The following is a 22,829-nucleotide window of genomic DNA, read 5'->3' on the forward strand; positions in this document are numbered from 1 at the left end:
TTTAGTCCTGGTGTAGTCCTGGTCTAGTCCTGGTTTAGGCCTGGGTTTAGTCCTGGTTTAGTCCTGGTTTAGTCCTGGGTTTAGTCCTGGTGTAGTCCTGGTTTAGTCCTGGTTTAGGCCTGGGTTTAGTCCGGGTTTAGTCCTGGTGTAGTCCTGGTTTAGGCCTGGGTTTAGTCCTGGTTTAGTCCTGGTGTAGTCCTGGGTTTAGTCCTGGTTTAGTCCTGGTGTAGTCCTGGTTTAAGTCCTGTTGTAGTCCTGGTTTAGTCCTGGTGTAGTCCTGGTGTAGTCCTGGTTTAGGCCTGGGTTTAGTCCTGGTGTAGTCCTGGTGTAGTCCTGGTTTAGTCCTGGTGTTAGTCCTGGTTGTAGTCCTGGTTTAGTCCTGTAGGTGTAGTCCTGGTTTAGTCCTGGTGTAGTAGTCCTGGTTTAGTCCTGGTGTTTAGTCCTGGTGTAGTCCTGGTTTAGTCCTGGTTTAGTCCTGGTGTTAGTCCTGGTTTAGTCCTGGCGTAGTCCTGGTTTAGTCCTGGTGTAGTCCTGGTTTAGTCCTGGTTTAGTCCTGGTGTAGTCCTGGTTTAGTCCTGGTTTAGCCCAAAATGTGAAAACAGTAAAATCCCTCTGTGTAATCCATTTATTTCAACAAAGTAACTGTAATCCAATTACCACTCACTGAAACAGTAACTGTAACTGAATACAGTTACTCATAATTTGTACTCTGATTACGTAAGGTACATGTAATCCGTTACTCCCCAACACTGGTCATGTTGTTGTTTTGATGGAGTTTTCTCCACGACGCTCGCGCAACTTCCACATCATTATTATTATTATTAAAGTCGTGTTCACTTCCTTTAACTTGTGATGACATTTTGGCTTTACATTTCTGAGGTGCAAAGTGCAGTTTTGCAGGTTTAATCAACTAATTTCCGTCCATTTGTATTTTTCTAGTGGAAGCAAGAACTTTTATCTATTTAGTTCTGCGATTGATCGGACTTCCCGGGTCGCCATCTTGTTGCCCTCCCCGTTTGTCTGGAGTTGGTGAGGAAATATTCTCGTTTTAAATTCATACTCGTTGTTTTTTTTTGTTGTTGTTGTTGTTTTTTTTAATTTTACGGATGGGATTCAATGCGTAGATGTGTTTTAATTTGTTGCGTTTAGTTTAGCAAAGCGTTGTCCGTGTTTGAAGATCGTGGAGAGTTGTTTGACCGCTGCAAAATCCGGAACAAAAAAAAAAAAAAAAAAAAAAAAAAAGTCAGGTGTTTGTGTAGTTTTACAGAGCGACGCTGGACAAAACACGAGGTAAACCAGGACTAAAACAGAACTAAACCAGGACTAATCCAGGTCTAAACCAGGACTAAACCAGGACTAATCCAGGTCTAAACCAGGACTAAACCAGGACTAATCCAGGTCTAAACCAGGACTAAACCAGGACTAATCCAGGTCTAAACCAGGACTAAACCAGGACTAATCCAGGTCTAAACCAGGTCTAAACCAGAACTAAACCAGGACTAAACCAGGACTAAACGAGGACTAAAACAGGACTAAACCAGAACTAAACCAGGTCTAAACCAGAACTAAACCAGGACTAAACCAGGACTAAACGAGGACTAAAAACAGGACTAAACCAGAACAAACCAAAACCAGAACTAAACCAGAACTAAACCAGGACTAAACCAGGACTAAAACAGGACTAAACCAGAACTAAACCAGGTCTAAACCAGAACTAAACCAGAACTAAACCAGATCTAAACCAGAACTAAACGAGGACTAAACCAGGACTAAAACAGAACTAAACCAGGACTAAACCAGAACTAAACCAGGACTAATCCAGGTCTAAACCAGAACTAAACCAGAACTAAAACAGGACTAAACCAGGACTAAAACAGGACTAAACCAGAACTAAACTAGGACTAAACCAGGACTAAACCAGGACTAAACCAGAACTAAACCAGAACTAAAAGAGGACTAAAACAGGACTAAACCAGAACTAAACCAGGTCTAAACCAGAACTAAACCAGAACTAAACCAGATCTAAACCAGAACTAAACCAGAACTAAACCAGAACTAAACGAGGACTAAACCAGGACTAAAACAGAACTAAACTAGTACTAAACCAGAACTAAACGAGGACTAAACCAGGACTAAAACAGAACTAAACCAGGACTAAACCAGAACTAAACCAGGACTAAACCAGGTCTAAACCAGGTCTAAACCAGAACTAAACCAGGACTAAACCAGAACTAAACCAGGTCTAAACCAGGACTAAACCAGAACTAAACCAGGTCTAAACCAGAACTAAACCAGGTCTAAACCAGAACTAAACCAGATCTAAACCAGAACTAAACCAGAACTAAACGAGGAATAAACCAGGACTAAAACAGAACTAAACCAGGACTAAACCAGAACTAAACCAGGACTAATCCAGGTCTAAACCAGAACTAAACCAGAACTAAACCAGGACTAAACCAGGACTAAACCAGGACTAAAACAGGACTAAACCAGAACTAAACTAGGACTAAACCAGGACTAAACCAGGACTAAACCAGAACTAAACCAGAACTAAACCAGGACTAAACCAGAACTAAACCAGAACTAAACCAGAACTAAACCAGAACTAAACCAGAGCTAAACGAGGACTAAACCAGGACTAAAACAGAACTAAACCAGGACTAAACCAGAACTAAACGAGGACTAAACCAGGACTAAAACAGAACTAAACCAGGACTAAACCAGAACTAAACCAGGACTAAACCAGGTCTAAACCAGGTCTAAACCAGAACTAAACCAGAACTAAACCAGGACTAAACCAGAACTAAACCAGGTCTAAACCAGGACTAAACCAGAACTAAACCAGGTCTAAACCAGGTCTAAACCAGGTCTAAACCAGAACTAAACCAGAACTAAACCAGGACTAAACCAGAACTAAACCAGAACTAAACCAGGACTAAAACACGATTAAAACAGAACTAAACTAGGACTAAACCAGGACTAAAACAGAACTAAACCAGGTCTAAACCAGGTCTAAACCCGAACTAAACGAGGACTAAACGAGGTCTAAACCAGGACTAAACCAGGTCTAAACTAAGACTAAACCAGGTTTAAACAGTATGACACTAACAGTAGGTGGACATACTCTAATCATGTACGTTTCTCATTTCTCATATAAAAATAATTTCTCTATCAATAATATTTTTAATCTGGTTAAGGAAAGTCTGATCTTTTTATTTTCTTTTAAGAGATAAAACTTCTTATGTTCAGATCCTCGTCTTTGTTTCTCTACAGTAAAACAAAAGTCTGTTCATGGAGACTTGGGCTCAGACAATTTGAAGAAAACAAGCATGAATTTTCAGGATGTGGTTGGTACTTTCATGAAACAAATTTACCTACGGGTTTGAATAATTAACCCAACCGAACCTAATCTAACCTATACATTTAATGCTGTACTGTGGAACATTCTAGGCAAAGCAATAACATCTCCATGGAGACAAGCAGGCGATGGATTCACACCAGAAAAATTAAATGAAAGTGAAATGAATGTTTAAACTAGGGATGGGCATTCGATGAAATTTTCTTAATCGACCGTCGGAAGAATTAACGATTGATTATCGATTAATCATTAACGTTTTTATATTAAAATGATCATCATTATTATTACTATCTGCACTAATCTGCATAAATAAATTCAACTTTACCACATATAAACTGTAACGACTCTAGAGCCACATCAGCTGTTTGACATTATAATGTGTTTAATTCAGTTTTGTTCAAATCTCACAGAAACAAAACTTAAAACCACATCACTAATTTGCATAAACTAAGTGAAGATAAAACTCCAGCTCTTGTGTCGCTGATGTGGTTCAGTTTCTGTTGGATTAAAAGACATGACTCAGGTGAATACAGGTTAGTGTGACCAGATTTGTGTTTGTCAAAACCAGGACAGCGTACGGGGGGAGGGGGGCGGGGCCTCGTCATCCACATTGAGCGACTCTCACCTGGAAAAACTTTTTCCCACTGGACACAGAAACATATGTGCTGCTTTATACACTGTGCACATGGACTCACACTTGTCCCGAACGCAACGGAAAGTGTGGAATTTCTTGTACAAATCATCGTTAAAAACACATTTGTGCTTCGGTTCGTTACAGACTGACCCACTGTTTGTGTCTCGCTCCTTCTGATGCAGAGACACATGTACACACCTGTTTGGTCACGATACACAGCAACATACATTCAGTTTGTCGATTAAAATTAACGTAATCGATGAAATTCTTAATGATCAATTATCGATTAATCGACTAATCATGCCCATCCCTAGTTTAAACCGTTCCTTTTTTATATTAAACTTATAAATTAGGTATGGGCATGATTAATCGATTAATGGATAATTGATCATTAAGAATTTTATCGATTACGTTAATTTTAATTGACAAACTGAATGTATGTTTGTGTGTGTCGTGACCAAACAGGTGTGTACATGTGTCTCTGCATCAGAAGGAGCGAGACACAAACAGTGGGTCAGTCTGTAACGAACCGAAGCACAAATGTGTTTTTAACGATGATTTGTACAAGAAATTCCACACTTTCCGTTGCGTTGGGACAAGTGTGAGTCCATGTGCACAGTGTATAAAGCAGCACATATGTTTCTGTGTCCAGTGGGAAAAAGTTTTTCCAGGTGAGAGTCGCTCAATGTGGATGACGAGGCCCCGCCCCCCTCCCCCCGTACGCTGTCCTGGTTTTGACAAACACAAAATCTGGTCACACTGACCTGTATTCACCTGAGTCATGTCTTTTAATCCGACAGAAGCTGAACCACATCAGCGACACAAGAGCTGGAGTTTTATCTTCACTTAGTTTATGCAAATTAGTGATGTGGTTTTAAGTTTTGTTTCTGTGAGATTTGAACAAAACTGAATTAAACACATTATAATGTCAAACAGCTGATGTGGCTCTAGAGTCGTTATGGTTTATATGTCGTAAAGTTGAATTTATTTATGCAGATTAGTGCAGATAGTAATAATAATGATGATCATTTTAATATAAAAACGTTAATGATTAATCAATAGTCGATCGTTAATTCTTCCGACGATCGATTAAGAAAATTTCATCGAATGCCCGTCCCTATTATAAATAGAGACAAGACCCTCACAAAATCCTTCTATTCAGTAAAAATATTGTCTGTGTTTTAGACCTTTTTTTTTTCACAAACTGTTACTTGAAAAACACTAAAATGTTCGTATTGTTCAGAGGAGATGGACCAGGAGGAGGTGTTGTCCAAACTCAAGAAGGACGTGCGCTCTCTGCTGCTCTCGTCCAAAGTGGGACTGGACCCAGAGCAGCTGAGGAGAGACTACGGCGCCCTGCTGGGACACCCCATGCCCCTGCGCTCGCTCGGCTTCAGAAACGTCCTGGACATGATCAGAGAGATGCCAGACGTGGCCTCCATCCAGTACAGACCGGACGGATCTCTGTATCTGAAGAGTGAGCAGTGCCATGTCTAAACCAGGACTAAACCAGGACTAAACCAGGACTAAACCAGGACTAAACCAGGACTAACCAGGACTAAACCAGGACTAAACCAGGTCTAAACCAGGACTAAAAAACCAGGACTAAACCAGGACTAAACCAGGTCTAAACCAGGACTAAACCAGGACTAAACCAGGTCTAAACCAGGACTAAACCAGGACTAAACCAGGTCTAAAACCAGGACTAAACCAGGTCTAAACCAGGAAACCAGGACTAAACCAGGTCTAAACCAGGACTAAAACCAGGTCTAAACCAGGACTAAAACCAGGACCTAAACCAGGTCTAAACCAGGATAAACCAGGACTAAACCAGGACTAAACCAGGACTAAACCAGGACTAAACCAGGACTAAACCAGACTAAACCAAGACTAAACCAAAACTAAACCAGGAGTAAAACCACTAAAACTTAACCAGGACTAAACCAGGTCTAAACCAGGACTAAACCAGGACTAAACCAGGACTAAAACCAGGACTAAACCAGGACTAAACCAGGTCTAAACCAGGACTAAACCAGGTCTAAACCAGGACTAAACCAGGACTAAAACCAGGTCTAAACCAGGACTAAACCAGGACTAAAACCAGGTCTAAACCAGGACTAAACCAGGTCTAAACCAGGTCTAAACCAGGACTAAACCAGGTCTAAACCAGGACTAAACCAGGTCTAAACCAGGACTAAAACCAGACTAAACCAGGACTAAAACCAGGTCTAAACCAGGACTAAACCAGGACTAAAACCAGGACTAAAACCAGGACTAAACCAGGACTAAACCAGGACTAAAACCAAAGGACTAAACCAGGAGTCTAAACCAGGTCTAAACCAGGACTTAAACCAGGACTAAACCAGGTCTAAACCAGGACTAAACCAGGACTAAACCAGGACTAAAACCAGGACTAAACCAGGACTAAACCAGGTCTAAACCAGGACTAAACCAGGACTAAACCAGGTCTAAAACCAGGACTAAACCAGGTCTAAACCAGGACTAAACCAGGACTAAACCAGGTCTAAACCAGGACTAAACCAGGTCTAAAACCAGGACTAAACCAGGACTAAACCAGGTCTAAACCAGGACTAAAACCAGGACTAAACCAGGACTAAAACCAGGACTAAACCAGGTCTAAACCAGGAGTAAAACCAGGTCTAAACCAGGACTAAAACCAGGACTAAACCAGGACTAAACCAGGACTAAACCAGGACTAAACCAGGACTAAACCAAACTAAACCAGGGTAAAACCAGTCTAAACCAGGACTTAACCAGGACTAAACCAGGTCTAAACCAGGACTAAACCAGGACTAAACCAGGACTAAACCAGGACTAAACCAGGACTAAACCAGGGCTAAACCAGGTCTAAACCAGGACTAAACCAGGACTAAACCCTAAACCACTCTAAACCAGGACTAAACCAGGACTAAAACCAACTAAACCAGGACTAAACCAGTCTAAACCAGGACTAAACCAGGACTAAACCAGGGACTAAACCAGGACTTAAACCAGGACTAAACCAGGACTAAACCAACCACTCTAAACCAGGACTAAACCAAGTCTAAACCAGGACTAAACCAGGTCTAAACCAGACTAAAGGACTAAAACCAGGACTAAAACCAGGACTAAAACCAGGACTAAAACCAGGACTAAACCAGGACTAAAACCAGGACTAATCTAAACCAGGACTAAAACCACAACTAAACCAGGACTAAACCAGGACTAAACCAGGTCTAAAGCAGGACTAAAACCAGGTCTAAACCAGGACTAAACCAGGATTAAAACCAGTTCTAAACCAGGACTAAACCAGGACTAAACCAGGATTGAACAGGACTAAACCGTGCTGTGTGGACGTGTCTCCTCCTCTTCTATTAATAATATTTTTAATAAGGTTTAGTAAAGTCTGGGCTTTTCATTGTTTTTTTAGCAGACAAAACATCTCATGTGAAGATTTCCTCGTCTTTGCTTCTCTACAGAAAATCAAGTAATCCGTAGTACTCAGATTACGTTAGTCACTTGAAGTAATTTAATGGATTATGTTACAAACTACATTTTGGGGTATGTAATCTGTAATCTGTAGGGGATTACATTTTAAAAGTAACATTCCCAACACTGCAAAAGTATTAATGTAAAAGGGTTAGGGTTTTTCGCACTTCTGGCCGTTGTGAAAAAGGTTTATATTAGGGACGGGCATGATTAGTCGATTAATCGATAATTGATCATTAAGAATTTCATCGATTACGTTAATTTTAATCGACAAACTGAATGTATGTTGCTGTGTGTCGTGATCAAACAGGTGTGTACATGTGTCTCTGCATCAGAAGGAGCGAGACACAAACAGTGGGTCAGTCTGTAACGAACCGAAGCACAAATGTGGATTTAACCATGATTTGTACAAGAAATTCCACACTTTCTGTTGCGTTCGGGACAAGTGTGAGTCCATGTGCACAGTGTATAAAGCAGCACATATGTTTCTGTGTCCAGTGGGAAAAAGTTTTTCCAGGTGAGAGTCGCTCAATGTGGATGACGAGGCCCCGCCCCCCTCCCCCCGTACGCTGTCCTGGTTTTGACAAACGCAAATCTGGTCACACTAACCTGTATTCACCTGAGTCATGTCTTTTAATCCGACAGAAATTGAACCACATCAGCGACACAAGAGCTGGAGTTTTATCGTCACTGAGTTTATGCAAATTAGCGATGTGGTTTTAAGTTTAGTTTCTGTGAGATTTGAACAAAACTGAATTAAACACATTATAATGTCAAACGGGCTGATGTGGCTCTAGAGTCGTAAAGTTGAATTTATTTATGCAGATTAGTAGTGCAGATTGTAATAATAATGATGATCATTTTAATATAAAAACGTTAATGATTAATCGATAATCGATCGTTAATTCTTCCGACGATCGATTAAGAAAATTTCATCGAATGCCCGTCCCTAATCCAGGGTATCTCCAGGTTTGACTTCCCCAAATTTAAGACTTTTTTAAAGCCCTTTTAAAGACCACTTAAATGAAAATGAAGACCAACATCATTATGCGGGCGGAAAACACCAGATCCAATTCTAACAATGACCAACCAACTACAGCACTGTATCTAGAATCTAAGAGCCACTGTGGATTAAACCTGCACTTCCCCATGATCCATCCAACGTCTTCTTCCACTCTACTGATTGTTTATTCATTGCCGCCGGCACCAGAAACAAAAATATTGTTTGTGAATACTCCAAATTAGACGTTCATTCCAGTAACATGATTTCATGTTGTTGTTTTTTCCCTCCCTCCATTAGTTTTGTTTCTGTGAGATTTGAACAAAACTGAATTAAACACATTATAATTTCAAACAGCTGATGTGGCTCTAGAGTCGTTACGGTTTATATGTCGTAAAGTTGAATTTATTTATACAGATTAGTGCAGATAGTAATAATAATGATGATCATTTTAATATAAAAACGTTAATGATTAATCGATAATTGATCGTTAATTCTTCCGACGATCGATTAAGAAAATTTCATCGAATGTCCATCCCTAGTTTATATTAAGTTCATGTTTGTGTTTCCGTGCAGCTGTGAGCGACGAGACGACGCGTGACCTGGAGGAGCTGGTGTCCCGGCAGCGCACGTCTCCGGCCGACAGGAAGCGACTGCAGAAGAAGTTGGGGAGCTTCTTCTCCTCTCGATACGACCCCGGCCCCAACCAGCTCCTGCCGCTGCCCAGGAGGGGGCGCACTCCTCCCGCTCTGCCCGCACAGCTCCGGGCACAGCTGCGCACACACACACGCTCACACGGACTCTACACACACACACGGACAGATACACACACACACACACACACACACAGCACGGACAGATACACACACACACACGGACAGACACACACACGGACAGATATACACACACACACACACGGACAGATACACACACACACACGGACAGATACACACACGGACAGATACACACACACACACACGGACAGCACACACACACACACGGACAGATAACACACACACACACACGGACAGATAACACACACACACACACACACACACACACGGACAGATCGGACAGATACACACACACACACGGACACACGGACAGATAACACACACACACACACACACACACACACACACACACACACGGACAGATAATACACACACACACACACACACACACACGGACAGATACACACACACACACACGGACAGATACACACACACACGGACAGACACACACACACGGACAGATACGGACAGATACACACACACACACACACGGACAGATACACACACACACACACACACACACACACGACACACACACACACACGGACAGATAACACACACACACACGGACAGATAACACACACACACACGGACAGATACAGATACACACACACACACACACACACACACACACACACACACACACACACGGACAGATAACACACACACACGGACAGATAACACACACACACACACACACACACACGGACAGATAACACACACACACGGACAGATACACACACACACACACGGACAGATACACACACACACACACGGACAGATACACACACACACACACGGACAGATACACACACACACACACGGACAGATACACACACACACACACACACACGGACAGATAACACACACACACGGACAGATAACACACACACACACACACACACACACACACACGGACAGATAACACACACACACACACGGACAGATAACACAACACACACACACACGGACAGATACACACACACACACACACACACACGGACAGATACACACACACACACACACACACACACACACACACACACGGACAGATAACACACACACACACGGACAGATAACACATACACACACGGACAGATAACACACACACACACGGACAGATAACACACACACACACACACACGGACAGATAACACACACACACACGGACAGATAACACACACACACACGGACAGATAACACACACACGGACAGATAACACACACACACACACACACACACACACGGACAGACACACACACACGGACAGATACACACACACACACACGGACAGAACACACACACACGGACAGATACACACACACACACACACACACACACACACGGACAGATACACGGACAGATACACACACACACACACACACACACACACGGACAGATACACACACACACACACACACACACACACGGACAGATAACACACACACACACGGACAGATGGACAGACGGACAGATACACACACACACACGGACAGATAACACACACACACGGACAGATAACACACACACACACACGGACAGATAACACACACACACAGGCACACACGGACAGATCACACACGGACAGATACACACACACACACGGACAGATCACACGGACAGATACACACACACACACACACACACACACGGACAGATAACACACACACACACGGACACACACACACACACGGACAGATAATACGGACAGATAACACACACACACACGGACAGACACACACACACGGACAGATACACACATACGGACAGATAACACACACACGGACAGATAACACACACACACACGGACAGACACGGACAGATACACACACACACACACACGGACAGGTAACACACACTATCGCAGTGATTTTAGTGAATTTGCATGAAGAAAAACGAAAAACCCACCACTTCAATCCAGGTTAAAAAAGCTTTGTAACACGTGTTACTCACATTTGTACCGAGTAAAATATTACATTTTTCCCCCTGTAATGCCACATTACTGCGTTACAGCAAAAAGCAACACATTACAGTAATTTGTTACTTTTATAACATGTTACTCCCAGCAGTGTTAAGCAATACGATATATCGATATTTAGATAATTTTGCAAACCCTTAATCCTCTTTGCACAGGGCCCGGTTCTTCTCTCTCAGCTGGAGTCCTGTTTCCTGTTGCGTTTTGGTCTCCCCCTGCGCCTCCACTCTTACGGCTTCTACTCCACGGCCGAGATGCTGGAGGCTGCGTCGGACCTGCTCGCCGTCAGCCAGAGCCGACTGGGCTCCATGGTGTCGCTGCGGGGACAGATGCTCCCCAGGCCCCTGTGCGTCGTGAACACACCCACCCCACCCAAACCGGCGCTGGGGAGGGTCCTCAAACCGCAGCCAAAACCTCCAGGAACCAAAGCACCCGTCACAGACTCACAGGTGTCCGAGGCCCGACCCGGTGCCGCGGAGACAGCGCCCGCCCCCACAGAGTCTGAGGGGGTGGAGCCGGAGAGGGCGGGGCAGGCGAGGTCGCTGAGTGAGCCGTCGTCCGGAGGCGGGTCCATGCCTGAGCTCATAGAGAACATCACAGAGAACCAGGAGGAGCCGTGCTTCAAGGACCGAGTGCTCAAGGTAAGAACCAAACTACTTCCTCATTTTCAGCTCTGAACATACACACTATAGAGGCTTTGCACCGTCACGTGTCCCCTATAACAACAGTACCTACACCGCCATGACACCGGACAACACTATGTCATTGACTTCAGCAGCATCGGAGAAACATGGGCAGGTTTTGTTGTGTATTTGGTTGTTCTAGATCTCAGGTGTCAAACATGTGGCTCGGGGGCCAGATCCGGCCTTTAATCTGGCCCTCGGCTGATTTTCTACTAAAATATTTTAATTCTATTTTTTCTATTAAAATCTTATTATTTTTCTGTGGTGTTTATCACAGCAGCGTCTCCAGCGTCTCTGTACGTGGCCCCTCCCACCAGAGCAGCACAAATGAAGACTTGTCTCTTTCCAAACGCTCTTAAAGGACGATCGTTTTGACTGTTGACCGTGACACCCTCATCAGAAAAATGTCCAACATGAGAAAAGTGGAGCCGAGTGCAGGATTTTATAAGAAAAATTTACTTATTCCTATTTATACAAGTTAATGTTAAACAAGTTCATGTTAAAACTTTGTGTTGAAATTTTATTTTTCTTAAAGTTTCAGGTTGTTCATAATATTATAATATTTTGTAAAAGAAAGAGTTCATCAATTAAAAAAGATTTCTGTAATAGATTTGTGTTTCTCTGCACAAATATTTGAACTTACTGTTATTTTTGGGGTTTATATGACATGAGTTTTCTGATCCGGCCCCTTTGGGATCAAAGTCGGTTGGATACAGCCCCCAGACCAAAATGAGTTTGACACCCCTGTTCTAGATGCTCTGAAAGGGATAAAATGAATTGTTTCTTCACTGTTCCTCTGGAAACGACTCATCAGGATCAAACAAGGGAATTATCGAAAAAAAGACGCGGATTATAGCTAGCAAATGTAAACCGCAAAGAGATTTCCTATTGTACCATCAAGACACCCGAAGTTTCATCAAGGTATTTGTTATTTAAATAGTTTCATAACTTATTTAATGAAAGAAGCACATTTACTGAACTAAAATGTCATTAATTTATCCAGGAAAACTCGCACTAGTTTACGATTCAACGAACCCACACTGGGCTCCTGTGATCAACATGACGCACGAGTCGAAGAGTCTGAGCTGAACCTCGAAAGAATCGGCCATGAAAAGATCCTCGCGAACGTTAGAAAGATCCACTCGCAAAAAACAATTAATTCTAGAAGACATAGTTGTGGATAAACAAGACAATAAAGAAAACATGGGTCCTACAACGAGTGACATGTTTATATGTGCGCTGGAAGATACAGTTTCTACTGCCACTCACACTGCAAATGTTTTCTTTTTACATTTTAGTTCAGTAAATGTGCTTCTCTCATTAAATAAACTATGAAACAATTTAAATAACAAATACCTTGATGAAAGTGACGTGAGTGTGTCTTGATGGTACCATTGGAAATCTCTTCACGGTTTATGTTCTCTAGACATAATTCCCATTTTTTTCCCCAATAATTCCCTTGTTTGAGCTCCTGATGAGTAATTTCCAGAGGAACAGTGAAGAAACGAATCGTTTTTATCTCGTTCAGAGCGTCTAGAAGAACCAAATACACAACAAAACCTGTCCATGTTTCTCCGATGCTGCTGAAGTCAGTGACATAGTGTGCCCGGTGTCATGGCGGCGTAGGTACCGTTGCTGTAGGGGACACTTGAAGGTGCAAAGCCTCTATTCACCTGTGGACGTTTGGTGATTTGTAACAATTGTGGAGGATGCCTGAGATCTTGTCCAAAATCGCCATGTCTGTAATTTGTAAAGTAGAAATTCTGTCGCAAATTATCTACTATATTTCACCAAAAGGCCTATTCATACAGGATAAGTACAACCTGGGGACGTCTGGTCATTTGCAAATTACCGCCTCACCTCTGTGCTAAACAAAGTCCGTGAATTACTCTTTTTTTGCTGACATTGACACAGAGATTGAAAAAGAAAAGAACACAGAAAGAAAAGAAAGAGACAGAAAAGGCGCAATTACAACAACAAACACTGAGATACAGATTCACACAGGACTCGTATTATCACCGGACGTCTGTGTTTGGCGAAATGCAGCGGGTCATTTGCAGCGGAATTTTTACTTTACAAATTACAGACATGGAGCATTCGCACGGGATTAAGATCTCAGGCGTCCTCCGCAATTATTACAAATCACCAAAAGTCCACAGGTAAAACTAATCCCAGTGCAAATAGGGCTTATGTTTTCTTTCAGTCTCAGTCAGTGTCAGTAAAATAGAATGATTTACAAACTTTTCTTATCCCGTGGAAATGTGCTGCAGGCGTTCCCCCGTGCAAATAGGGTTGTAGGCTGTAAATCTAAGTGGTCATCTCTAACCCGCTAGTCGCCGCGTTCCATATAGAACATGAGCATGGGCGCACCTCCGGCTCCACCGATTCTGGTACCAATTTACTTTACACTGAAAAACCATCGCCTCATTGGTCGATTTATAACAGAATGAGAACTTCACGCGTCAGTTACTTGAGACGGGTGCGTTGGAGGAGAAGGAGCAGCCCAAGAACAAAGAGAAAAATCCCTCGCTCCGTCTTACTTGCAAAGACGGTGTGTGGGATCTTTCTCTATGTTCGATTTACAACAGACCAACAAACGTTTCCGGTGGAGGGTCCGCTACCTACTTGTCTCCAAGGAGGTGTTATTGCTTTCCCTGGTATGTTCCATGGTATGACTTTAAACACTTCCATCTAGGACTGTCGCAATAACCGCAAAAATGAATCACATGACCAACGTGACCTGACCCAGAGTCCTGCACGCGTCCATTTTTAGAGACCCGCACCCACACGGACCTGTTAATATTCCACCCGTTACCGCCCGCGCCCGTGATAACCCAGCACTAACCTAGGACTAACCTAGGACTAACCGAGGACTAAGGTGCACCCGCGTAGACCGCCAGGTGACCGCAGGCGAAAGGACCGGCGTAGAGCTCCGCGCCGCACGGAGGTAAAAGCTGCTATCACCCGATTGCACTTTGCAGACACACTGCTCCGTGTGCTCTTTCAAGTCTGCAGGTACCTGACCTGGTGCAGGACTCTGACCCGAACCGCTGCAGGACCCGAGCTGCCACTGTGAGAGCTGGAGAGATGCAGCAGCACTTGTTCCAAAGCCAAATGTTACTTCTCCCACACACACACTACACACACTGTATCCACACGACAACCAAGGTACATGTGCATCTGCAACAAGCGCAACATCAGAGCCACTGAAAATATTACAACTCCGGGGGATGTGGGGTGGAGGAGGGGTGCGATATCACCGCATACCGCGCTGTTGAGCCACAATACTTCACCGCAGGAGAAATTCCCTAACCGCGACAGCCCTACTTCCATCTAGCATTTATTTATTACGGGTGTTTCTATTGTTCAAATAATACAGTCATCCCTTCTATGAACAGGCACGACTCTCCACAGATTTGAACTGTAATAGATGGGTTTAATTTATACTGTGGAACATTCTCTAGAAAGCAATAACATTCCATGGAGACAAGCAGGTGGCAGATCCTCCACTAGAAATGTTATACGGTGCACCTCTTAAGAAAGCAAAGTAAATAAAAGCTGATTATAATAACACTGAACAAACAGGAATATTGAAAACTCTGATCCGTAACGTGTTTGTTTCAGCTGGAGGAGGAATTTCGCAAACAAATCCAGGAGAATGGAGTCGCCGGAACCATAAGTCAGACTTTAAAAGACAAACTCCAGAAGGTGACAGCAGCTGACCTTTTAAAATAACATTTACGTAACAAAAAAAATGCAGGAGTAGAGGAGAGCGGCGACCGTAATCTGAAACACGACTGTTCCAGGTGGTAGCGCAGTGTCCCGGCGGAGTGTCCGTCCACGACCTCCCGGCGAAGTACCAGGTAACTCCTCCTCTGCCCCACTCTGTGCCCGAATGTCTCGCCCAGCCCTAACCCCCTCGCTCACTACACAGACCTGAAGACCTACACAGAACATTCACAATTGAGCCTCACTCGCAGAGAGATTCAGACACGCAGCTCACCTGCAGTCAGGTCACGAAAGGCTAAACTCTGATTAAACTTAATTTCTAACTGACAGCGAAGATGACCGAGCTTGTAGTACAAAAGCTTACTGCAATAGAGTAAAAAGCAGTAAAAAAAAAGTCTGAGGCAATTATAATAAAAGTCATAATTACATGGGATTGCATTAACATTGTTTGTGCTTTTAAAACTTTATTTCTGTCATAAATAATCATTAGTTCAGACACAAGTGTTTATGGACTAATAATAACCAGACAGGTTTTTGTCATGATGGATTTCACGTAAACCGACTTGATTATTTGCTTTTAGACCATCGGGGGTGACCGCAGGGTTCACTGTTCAGTCCAGTTCAGGGTTTCCAGGGTTCAGTCCTGTTTTAGTCTTGGTTCAGCTCTGGTTCAGCTCTGGTTCAGCTCTGGTTCAGCTCTGGTTCAGTCCTGTTTTAGTCCTGTTTTAGTCCTGGTTCAGCTCTGGTTCAGTCCTGGTTTGGTTTTGTCCTGGTTCAGCTCGTTTTCAGTCCTGGTTCAGTCCTGGTTCAGTCCTGTTTCAGTCCTGTTTCAGTCCTGTTTCAGTCCTGTTTTAGTCCTGGTTCAGCTCTGGTTCAGTCCTGGTTTAGTCCTAGTTTAGTCCTGGTTTAGTCCTGATTCAGTCCTGGTTTAGTCTTGGTTCAGTCCTGATTTGGTTTAGTTCTGGTTCAACTCTGGTTCGGTCCTGGTTCAGCTCTGGTTTAGTCCTGTTAGTCCTGCTTTAGTCCTGTTTTAGTCCTGTTTCAGCTCTGGTTCAGCTCTGGTTCAGTCCTGGTTCAGTCTTGGTTCAGCTCTGCTTCAGTCCTGTTTTAGTCCTGTTTTAGTCCTAGTTCAGCTCTGGTTCAGTCCTGGTTCAGTCACTCTGGTTTCAAAATACAATAACATTTAGTCTCATAGTCCTTCAAAATAAAATCGTTCCTATGAAATATTTCGCTTTGCTTTTTCATCATCATCACCTTCATCTTCGCTGAAACTGTGAAAAACTTTACCTTAGCCCAGGGAGCCCCCACACCAAGATGGCGGCTGTATTATCACATGCAAAGAGACATTTAGATATTTAATGTGACTGTAAGACACTCCGCCGGTCTCTTTTCAGTCTGTGGATCATAAACTGTGTTAAATCTGCGCTCCTCAGATGCTGTTTGGAGAAGAGCTCCCCCTGCTGGAGAGCGGCTTCGTCAGCGTCACAGAGATGGTGGGGGCCATGACGGACGTTTTTCACCTCCGGTCGGTCGGAGAGAGAGGAGTTTCACACAGCTGGACGGTGACGATACAGGAGGAGGAGGAGGGCGCTCGCACAGGTAACAGCTGAGAAACTACTGAAAATGGATCGGATTAGGGGTGTGCAAAAATATCATGGGCTACTGTATTGATATTAGGGATGGGCATTCGATGAAACTTTCTTAATCGATCGTCGGAAGAATTAACGATTGATTATCGATTAATCATTAATGTTTTTATATTAAAATGATCATCATTATTATTACTATCTGCACTACTAATCTGCATAAATAAATTCAACTTTACGACATATAAACTGTAACGACTCTAGAGCCACATCAGCTGTTTGACATTATAATGTGTTTAATTCAGTTTTGCACAACTCTCACAGAAACAAAACTTAAAACCGCATCGCTAATTTGCATAAACTAAGCGAAGATAAAACTCCAGCTCTTGTGTCGCTGATGCGGTCAATTTCTGTTGGATTAAAAGACATGACTCAGGTGAATACAGGTCAGTGTGAACATATTTGCGTTTGTCAAAACCAGGACAGCGTACGGGGGGAGGGGGCGGGGCCTCGTCATCCGACATTGAGCGACTCTCACCTGGAAAAACTTTTTCCCACTGGACACAGAAACATATGTGCTGCTTTATACACTGTGCACATGGACTCACACTTGTCCCGAACGCAACGGAAAGTGTGGAATTTCTTGTACAAATCATCGTTAAATACACATTTGTGCTTCGGTTCGTTACAGACTGACCCACTGTTTGTGTCTCGCTCCTTCTGATGCAGAGACACATGTACACACCTGTTTGGTCACGACACACAGCAACATACATTCAGTTTGTCGATTAAAATTAACGTAATCGATAAAATTCTTAATGATCAATTGTCGATTAATCGATTAATCATGCCCATCCCTAATCGATATGTCACCAAGAGTATTTTTACGTGTGTTTTACCAAATTATTTTGTTACAGTGCTACAGTTTTGTTGCTTGTGGAGTGAAAGGAAACTCATTTATGCAACACATTTGACATTTTTACTGTTTTGATCATTAACATGTTTGTGTTTCATATGAACTTTGCACGAGAAGTGGTTTAACACGCACTTTTAGTATCACAGCCATGATTTAGCCTTTATTTTTTATTGAACTGTATCGAATCCATTTGAAATATATCTTATCGAATCGAAAGTGCACTGTATCGAGATATGTATCTTATCGTGGCCTGTGTATCGAGGTATGTATCGTATCTAGGGCTGGGTATCATTGCCGATACGATACACACCTCGATACACAGGCCACGATACGATACATATCTCGATGCAGTGAGCTTTTGATTCAGTATGATATATTTCAAATCGATTCAATACAGTTCAATAAAAAAAAAGGCTAAATCATGTCTCTGACACTAAAAGTCTTTGTTAAACCGCTTTTTGTCCAAAGTTCACATGAAACACAAACATTTTAATCATCAAAACAGTGAAAATGTCAAATGTGTTGCATAAAAAAGTTTCCTTCCTCTAAACAAACAACAAAACTGTAGCACTGTAACAAAATAATTTAGTAAAATATACCAAAAAATACTCTTGGAGATATATATTGATACAGCAGCCCACGTTATCGATACTGTATCATCACATTAAGCGATACGATATATCGATATTTCAATATTTTTGCACACCCCTAATTGTATCGGCAACTTCTTAATGATACCCAGCCCGAGATCGGACGTTGAAGTTATTATTTATTCTGTCCCTGATTTCCCTCTCCTCCAGCGTCTGAGAGTGAAGGGTTCGAGCTGCCTCCCGTCAGTTACTACTTCAGCAGTGGAGCGTCTCTGTGGGAGGCGGAGGAGGGCGAGGAGGTCCCTGCTCTGGAGCCAATCGAAGACCAGGACACAGACCGCAGCGCTAAGCCTCTCGAAACAGTTAAGGATTCAACTTTATACCTTTATAAACAGTGATGGGCGAATGGAGCCTCGTGAAGCATTGACACCTCAGTCGCAATAGGCGAGTTTCAGCTGACGTCATTGTTATTAAAAGCCCGCGTTGCTGCTGGGAAATATTTTGGTCGGAGGCAAGAAACACGGTAGTGGTCAAACACAGTGCGTAACCTCGCGTATTTCTCCCCGATAATGGTAAATTCCTGCTGCATTATCGGATGCACAAATAGAAGCACGGAAGAAGGAAAATGTCTTTTTCGTATTCTGAGTGAAAAGAACCGCTAACGGTGAATTAAACGACTTTCAAACATCCGCAGAGCAAACGTAGAAGATCCTAACAAACCGTGGACTCCAACAAGTTCAACAACACATCGAGACTCTTGGAGGTTTTCATCTTTTCTGCTGTGAATGGCCCAGGAGTTTCCACCAAGTCATTGAAGTGAATATTTGTCCAGGTAGTTGGCGATTCTGACCAGAAATTTGGTTTGGTCCACCTTTTGTCGGCGTTGAAAAGGGTGATTTGTCGTCCGTCGATGCTTATGACCAATTTCTGGTCAAATGGTCTTGGGTCCTCTGCCGTTAGAGTGGATAAATAACCGGGATCAATACCCTTTACGTGCTTTCTCGCTCCGTCCGTCATGTTGAATTAGTGTTTATTGCCGCCGACCAAAATAATTCCCAGCATGCAACGCGCACTTTTGTCAACAATGAAACTCGCCTATATTGTCTCAAATGGTTCGACGTGTCTGAGGCCTTGGAGAAACACTGACCTCTAGTGGACAAATTTAACCATTGTCACGCAGGTGTCTCAGCGTCGATGAAGTATTGTTAGTGTAAGACAATACACCGTACCTAACAACAACAATAATAATGATGATTTAAAATAATATGTAAAGAGCAACATAAATATCATGCTGTAAATAAGAAAATAGGTGTGACCTTGTGAGGTGGAATTAGATCAAACTGATCCCAAACCATGGATCGCTTTTTTCCACTTGTAGATGCCATCGAAAATGAAACAAATGCCAAAAGTCGCCAAAATCAGCACAAACGTCACACAATACTCCTCACTACCCAACATTTTTTATAAATATTGGTGCATCTTTTATACTGTAGCAGTTTAGCGCTCGTCAAACCACGGAAGTGCGCCGAACACTCTGAAGCACTCTGAACCAATCACAGAGCGGAACATTCACCGAGCCAATGAAACGCTTCGATACACTGAAGCATTGATCGACACGCAGAGCGAAGCAGTAGGGGGAGGGACCGACACTTTCACACTTTGGTGACGTGAGCGGCTGCTGCGAGACGAGCTCCGAGGCAGCGCTCCGGAGCAATTTGTTTCAGAAAGAACGAGACGTGCTCTGGAGCTCCGTCTCATTTGCCCGTCACTAGTTATAAACAGTCCCGTGTCTCTAGAATAGCTCGCATTAACCAACAGTTTTTCACCGTAATTTCTGGACTATTAAGCGCACCTGAATATAAGCCGCATCAACTCAATTTTAAAAGGAAAAAAAAAAGTACATATACTGTCCGCACTTGTCTTTAAGCCGCAGGTGTGTCCACGTCTTCAAGAACGTTTTCAAGTTCGGTCGTCTGCTTTTATCGTCCCTGAAGCTTTTGTCGTCTTTTTGCGTTGAGTCAGTTCGTCACGCTGCCGTCGCCAAAGTCTCACCATCGACTCACTGATGCCGAGCTCACGTGCAGCGGCTTCTTCCACAGCCACATCAGTCGCCATTAACTTCAAAGGTGTATGAAGAGAAAAAGAACTGTTCAAAACACAAATCAAACGAGCATCTTCCTCTGTGCATCACCCTGTCTCTCCCCGCGCTCTTCATGTCCTCAATCATGTCAGTGTCTTGGAGGATTTCAGCAATTTTAGGCTCTCCAGGGGGCGGGGATAGGTGCATGAATCAGGTCTGAGTGGACGTCCGGCTACTGAAGTTTGAGACGTTTCTTTTTGTGATTCACGCGCTCACCTGAGTTAACATAAACAGGTCATTAAGACGTGTCCCACTCACTAATGTTCATTTAGCATCAGGACTTATTTAATCACACGATGAACTGTTTTAGTGCTGACAACAGAGCAAGCCAACACTGCAACTTGATGTTAAGTGCAACGACAGCGGTGCTTTCTACTCATCCACTGTGTTGATAAACAAATAATCCGTCCTTATATTCACCGCATCTTTGTATAAGCCGCAGAGTTCAAAATGTGAGAAAAAAGTAGCGACTTAAGGGCCGTTCAGCCTCCAGTTTATGTGTAAAGTCTATGTGGACACGCGTCTATGGCCTTCCGTGTTTTTGCTGCGCGAATCTGGTGTCGTCAATGTCAGAAGTTGAAAATGCTGAACTTTTCGCGTCAGATGCGTCACGTCAACCAATCAGGGACGAGTATCCAGGGACCTAATGACGTTATTATCAGGAAGATAAATAAAGACCCAAGAACCAGAGCGAGAGCCACAAGCATTAGCAGAGTTTAAATATATACGCCACAATCACCGAGCCGCCAGAGCTAGACCAAGACGGGACCAGGACTAGACCAGGACTAAACCAGGACTGGAACAGGACTGAACCAGTGTCATTAGCGGAGTATACATATATATACACCAGAGTAGTCGACCCGATCCCCTCCGCTGATGGTTTTATGTAATAAAAACACTAAAGTCTCTCTCAGTCTGGTCCGCCATCGTTTCGGGAAAAGACCGGGACCGGGCTCTTGTTTCCAGGGCAACGGACGCGTATCAAGTGTTTTTCTCCCATTCGTCCACGGCGTCCAAGATGCACGTCGGGGGTGTCTAAACTCAAATGCAAAGGTGTCCAAATAGAGGCGTATAGGTTTTTTTTTGACACCCTGGTCTGAACGAGCCTTTGGAGTTCGAAATTAAGGTAGTCACTCTCACCATGAACCAGGACCATGAACTGGACTGATCACACGCTCCTGAAAATGTTTTAATCCACTGTTGAATTTTCAGACTATCTTAAAACTTTTTAGCAGTGTTCGCTGCCTGTTGTCACCATTAGATATACATGCAGAACAGCCCCAGCATGATGTCACTGCAAAATATCAATATGACCCATCCCTGTTTAACCCCACCGCCTCTCTCTCTGCTGTAGCCCTACCCCTCCATCCAGGTGCACAGTTGCCCCCTGGTGCCGCTGGACGCCCTGCAGTGCCAGCGCCTGCGGCCGCCCACGCCCCACGCCCCTCGGGAGCTGGCGGCCGTGTTCGTGGAGGAGGTGGAATCTCCCGGAAACTTCTACATCCGCTTCAGTGACACGGAGGAGGCCCGCGCCTTGGAGGACATGATGATCGAGATGAGGTGAGGACACGAGAGGAGGCGGCCGTGCTCTGTGTGTAGAGAACATGTGAAAGTACAGGTCCAGACTGGAGACACACACCAGGAGACGATGCAGTTAATAACATTTAATCCATAATATTGTGACCAGATTTTCTTTTTTTATGTATGATTTATTTATTCTTTTTCAAAATATAAAAGACAAATTACATAAAGGTGTATAATATTCAAGGCTGGTATACAATGTAAATAGTTCACAATTTACACACCTTGAAAAACAAAAACAAAAAAAAAACAGAAAAAGGGCCTACAAAAAAGGCCAAAGACAAAAAAAAAACAAAAAAAAACACAGCATATGTGCTACTAAAACATTTATCTTAGATTATATCAATCACTTGA

The 22,829-nt window shown here is 43.3% G+C and overlaps 1 protein-coding gene across 1 annotated transcript in view; it reads left to right on the plus strand.

Annotated features, from left to right (window-relative positions):
• tdrd5 (tudor domain containing 5) overlaps positions 1-22,829 on the plus strand; it is a 51,957-nt gene that overhangs the window by 13,876 nt on the left and 15,252 nt on the right. The window contains exons 2-9 of the mRNA XM_055165260.1: positions 5,236-5,469; positions 9,058-9,248; positions 11,409-11,891; positions 15,558-15,641; positions 15,740-15,796; positions 17,096-17,261; positions 18,965-19,116; positions 22,249-22,454. Coding sequence (XP_055021235.1) covers positions 5,241-5,469; positions 9,058-9,248; positions 11,409-11,891; positions 15,558-15,641; positions 15,740-15,796; positions 17,096-17,261; positions 18,965-19,116; positions 22,249-22,454 — 1,568 coding nt within the window. The 5' untranslated portion in view covers positions 5,236-5,240. The remainder of the gene's footprint in view (positions 1-5,235; positions 5,470-9,057; positions 9,249-11,408; positions 11,892-15,557; positions 15,642-15,739; positions 15,797-17,095; positions 17,262-18,964; positions 19,117-22,248; positions 22,455-22,829) is intronic.

The sequence above is a fragment of the Boleophthalmus pectinirostris genome, unplaced genomic scaffold, assembly GCF_026225935.1.
Source record: "Boleophthalmus pectinirostris isolate CB_2022bp ecotype Guang Dong unplaced genomic scaffold, ASM2622593v1 HiC_scaffold_7, whole genome shotgun sequence".
Lineage (NCBI taxonomy): Eukaryota > Metazoa > Chordata > Actinopteri > Gobiiformes > Gobiidae > Boleophthalmus > Boleophthalmus pectinirostris.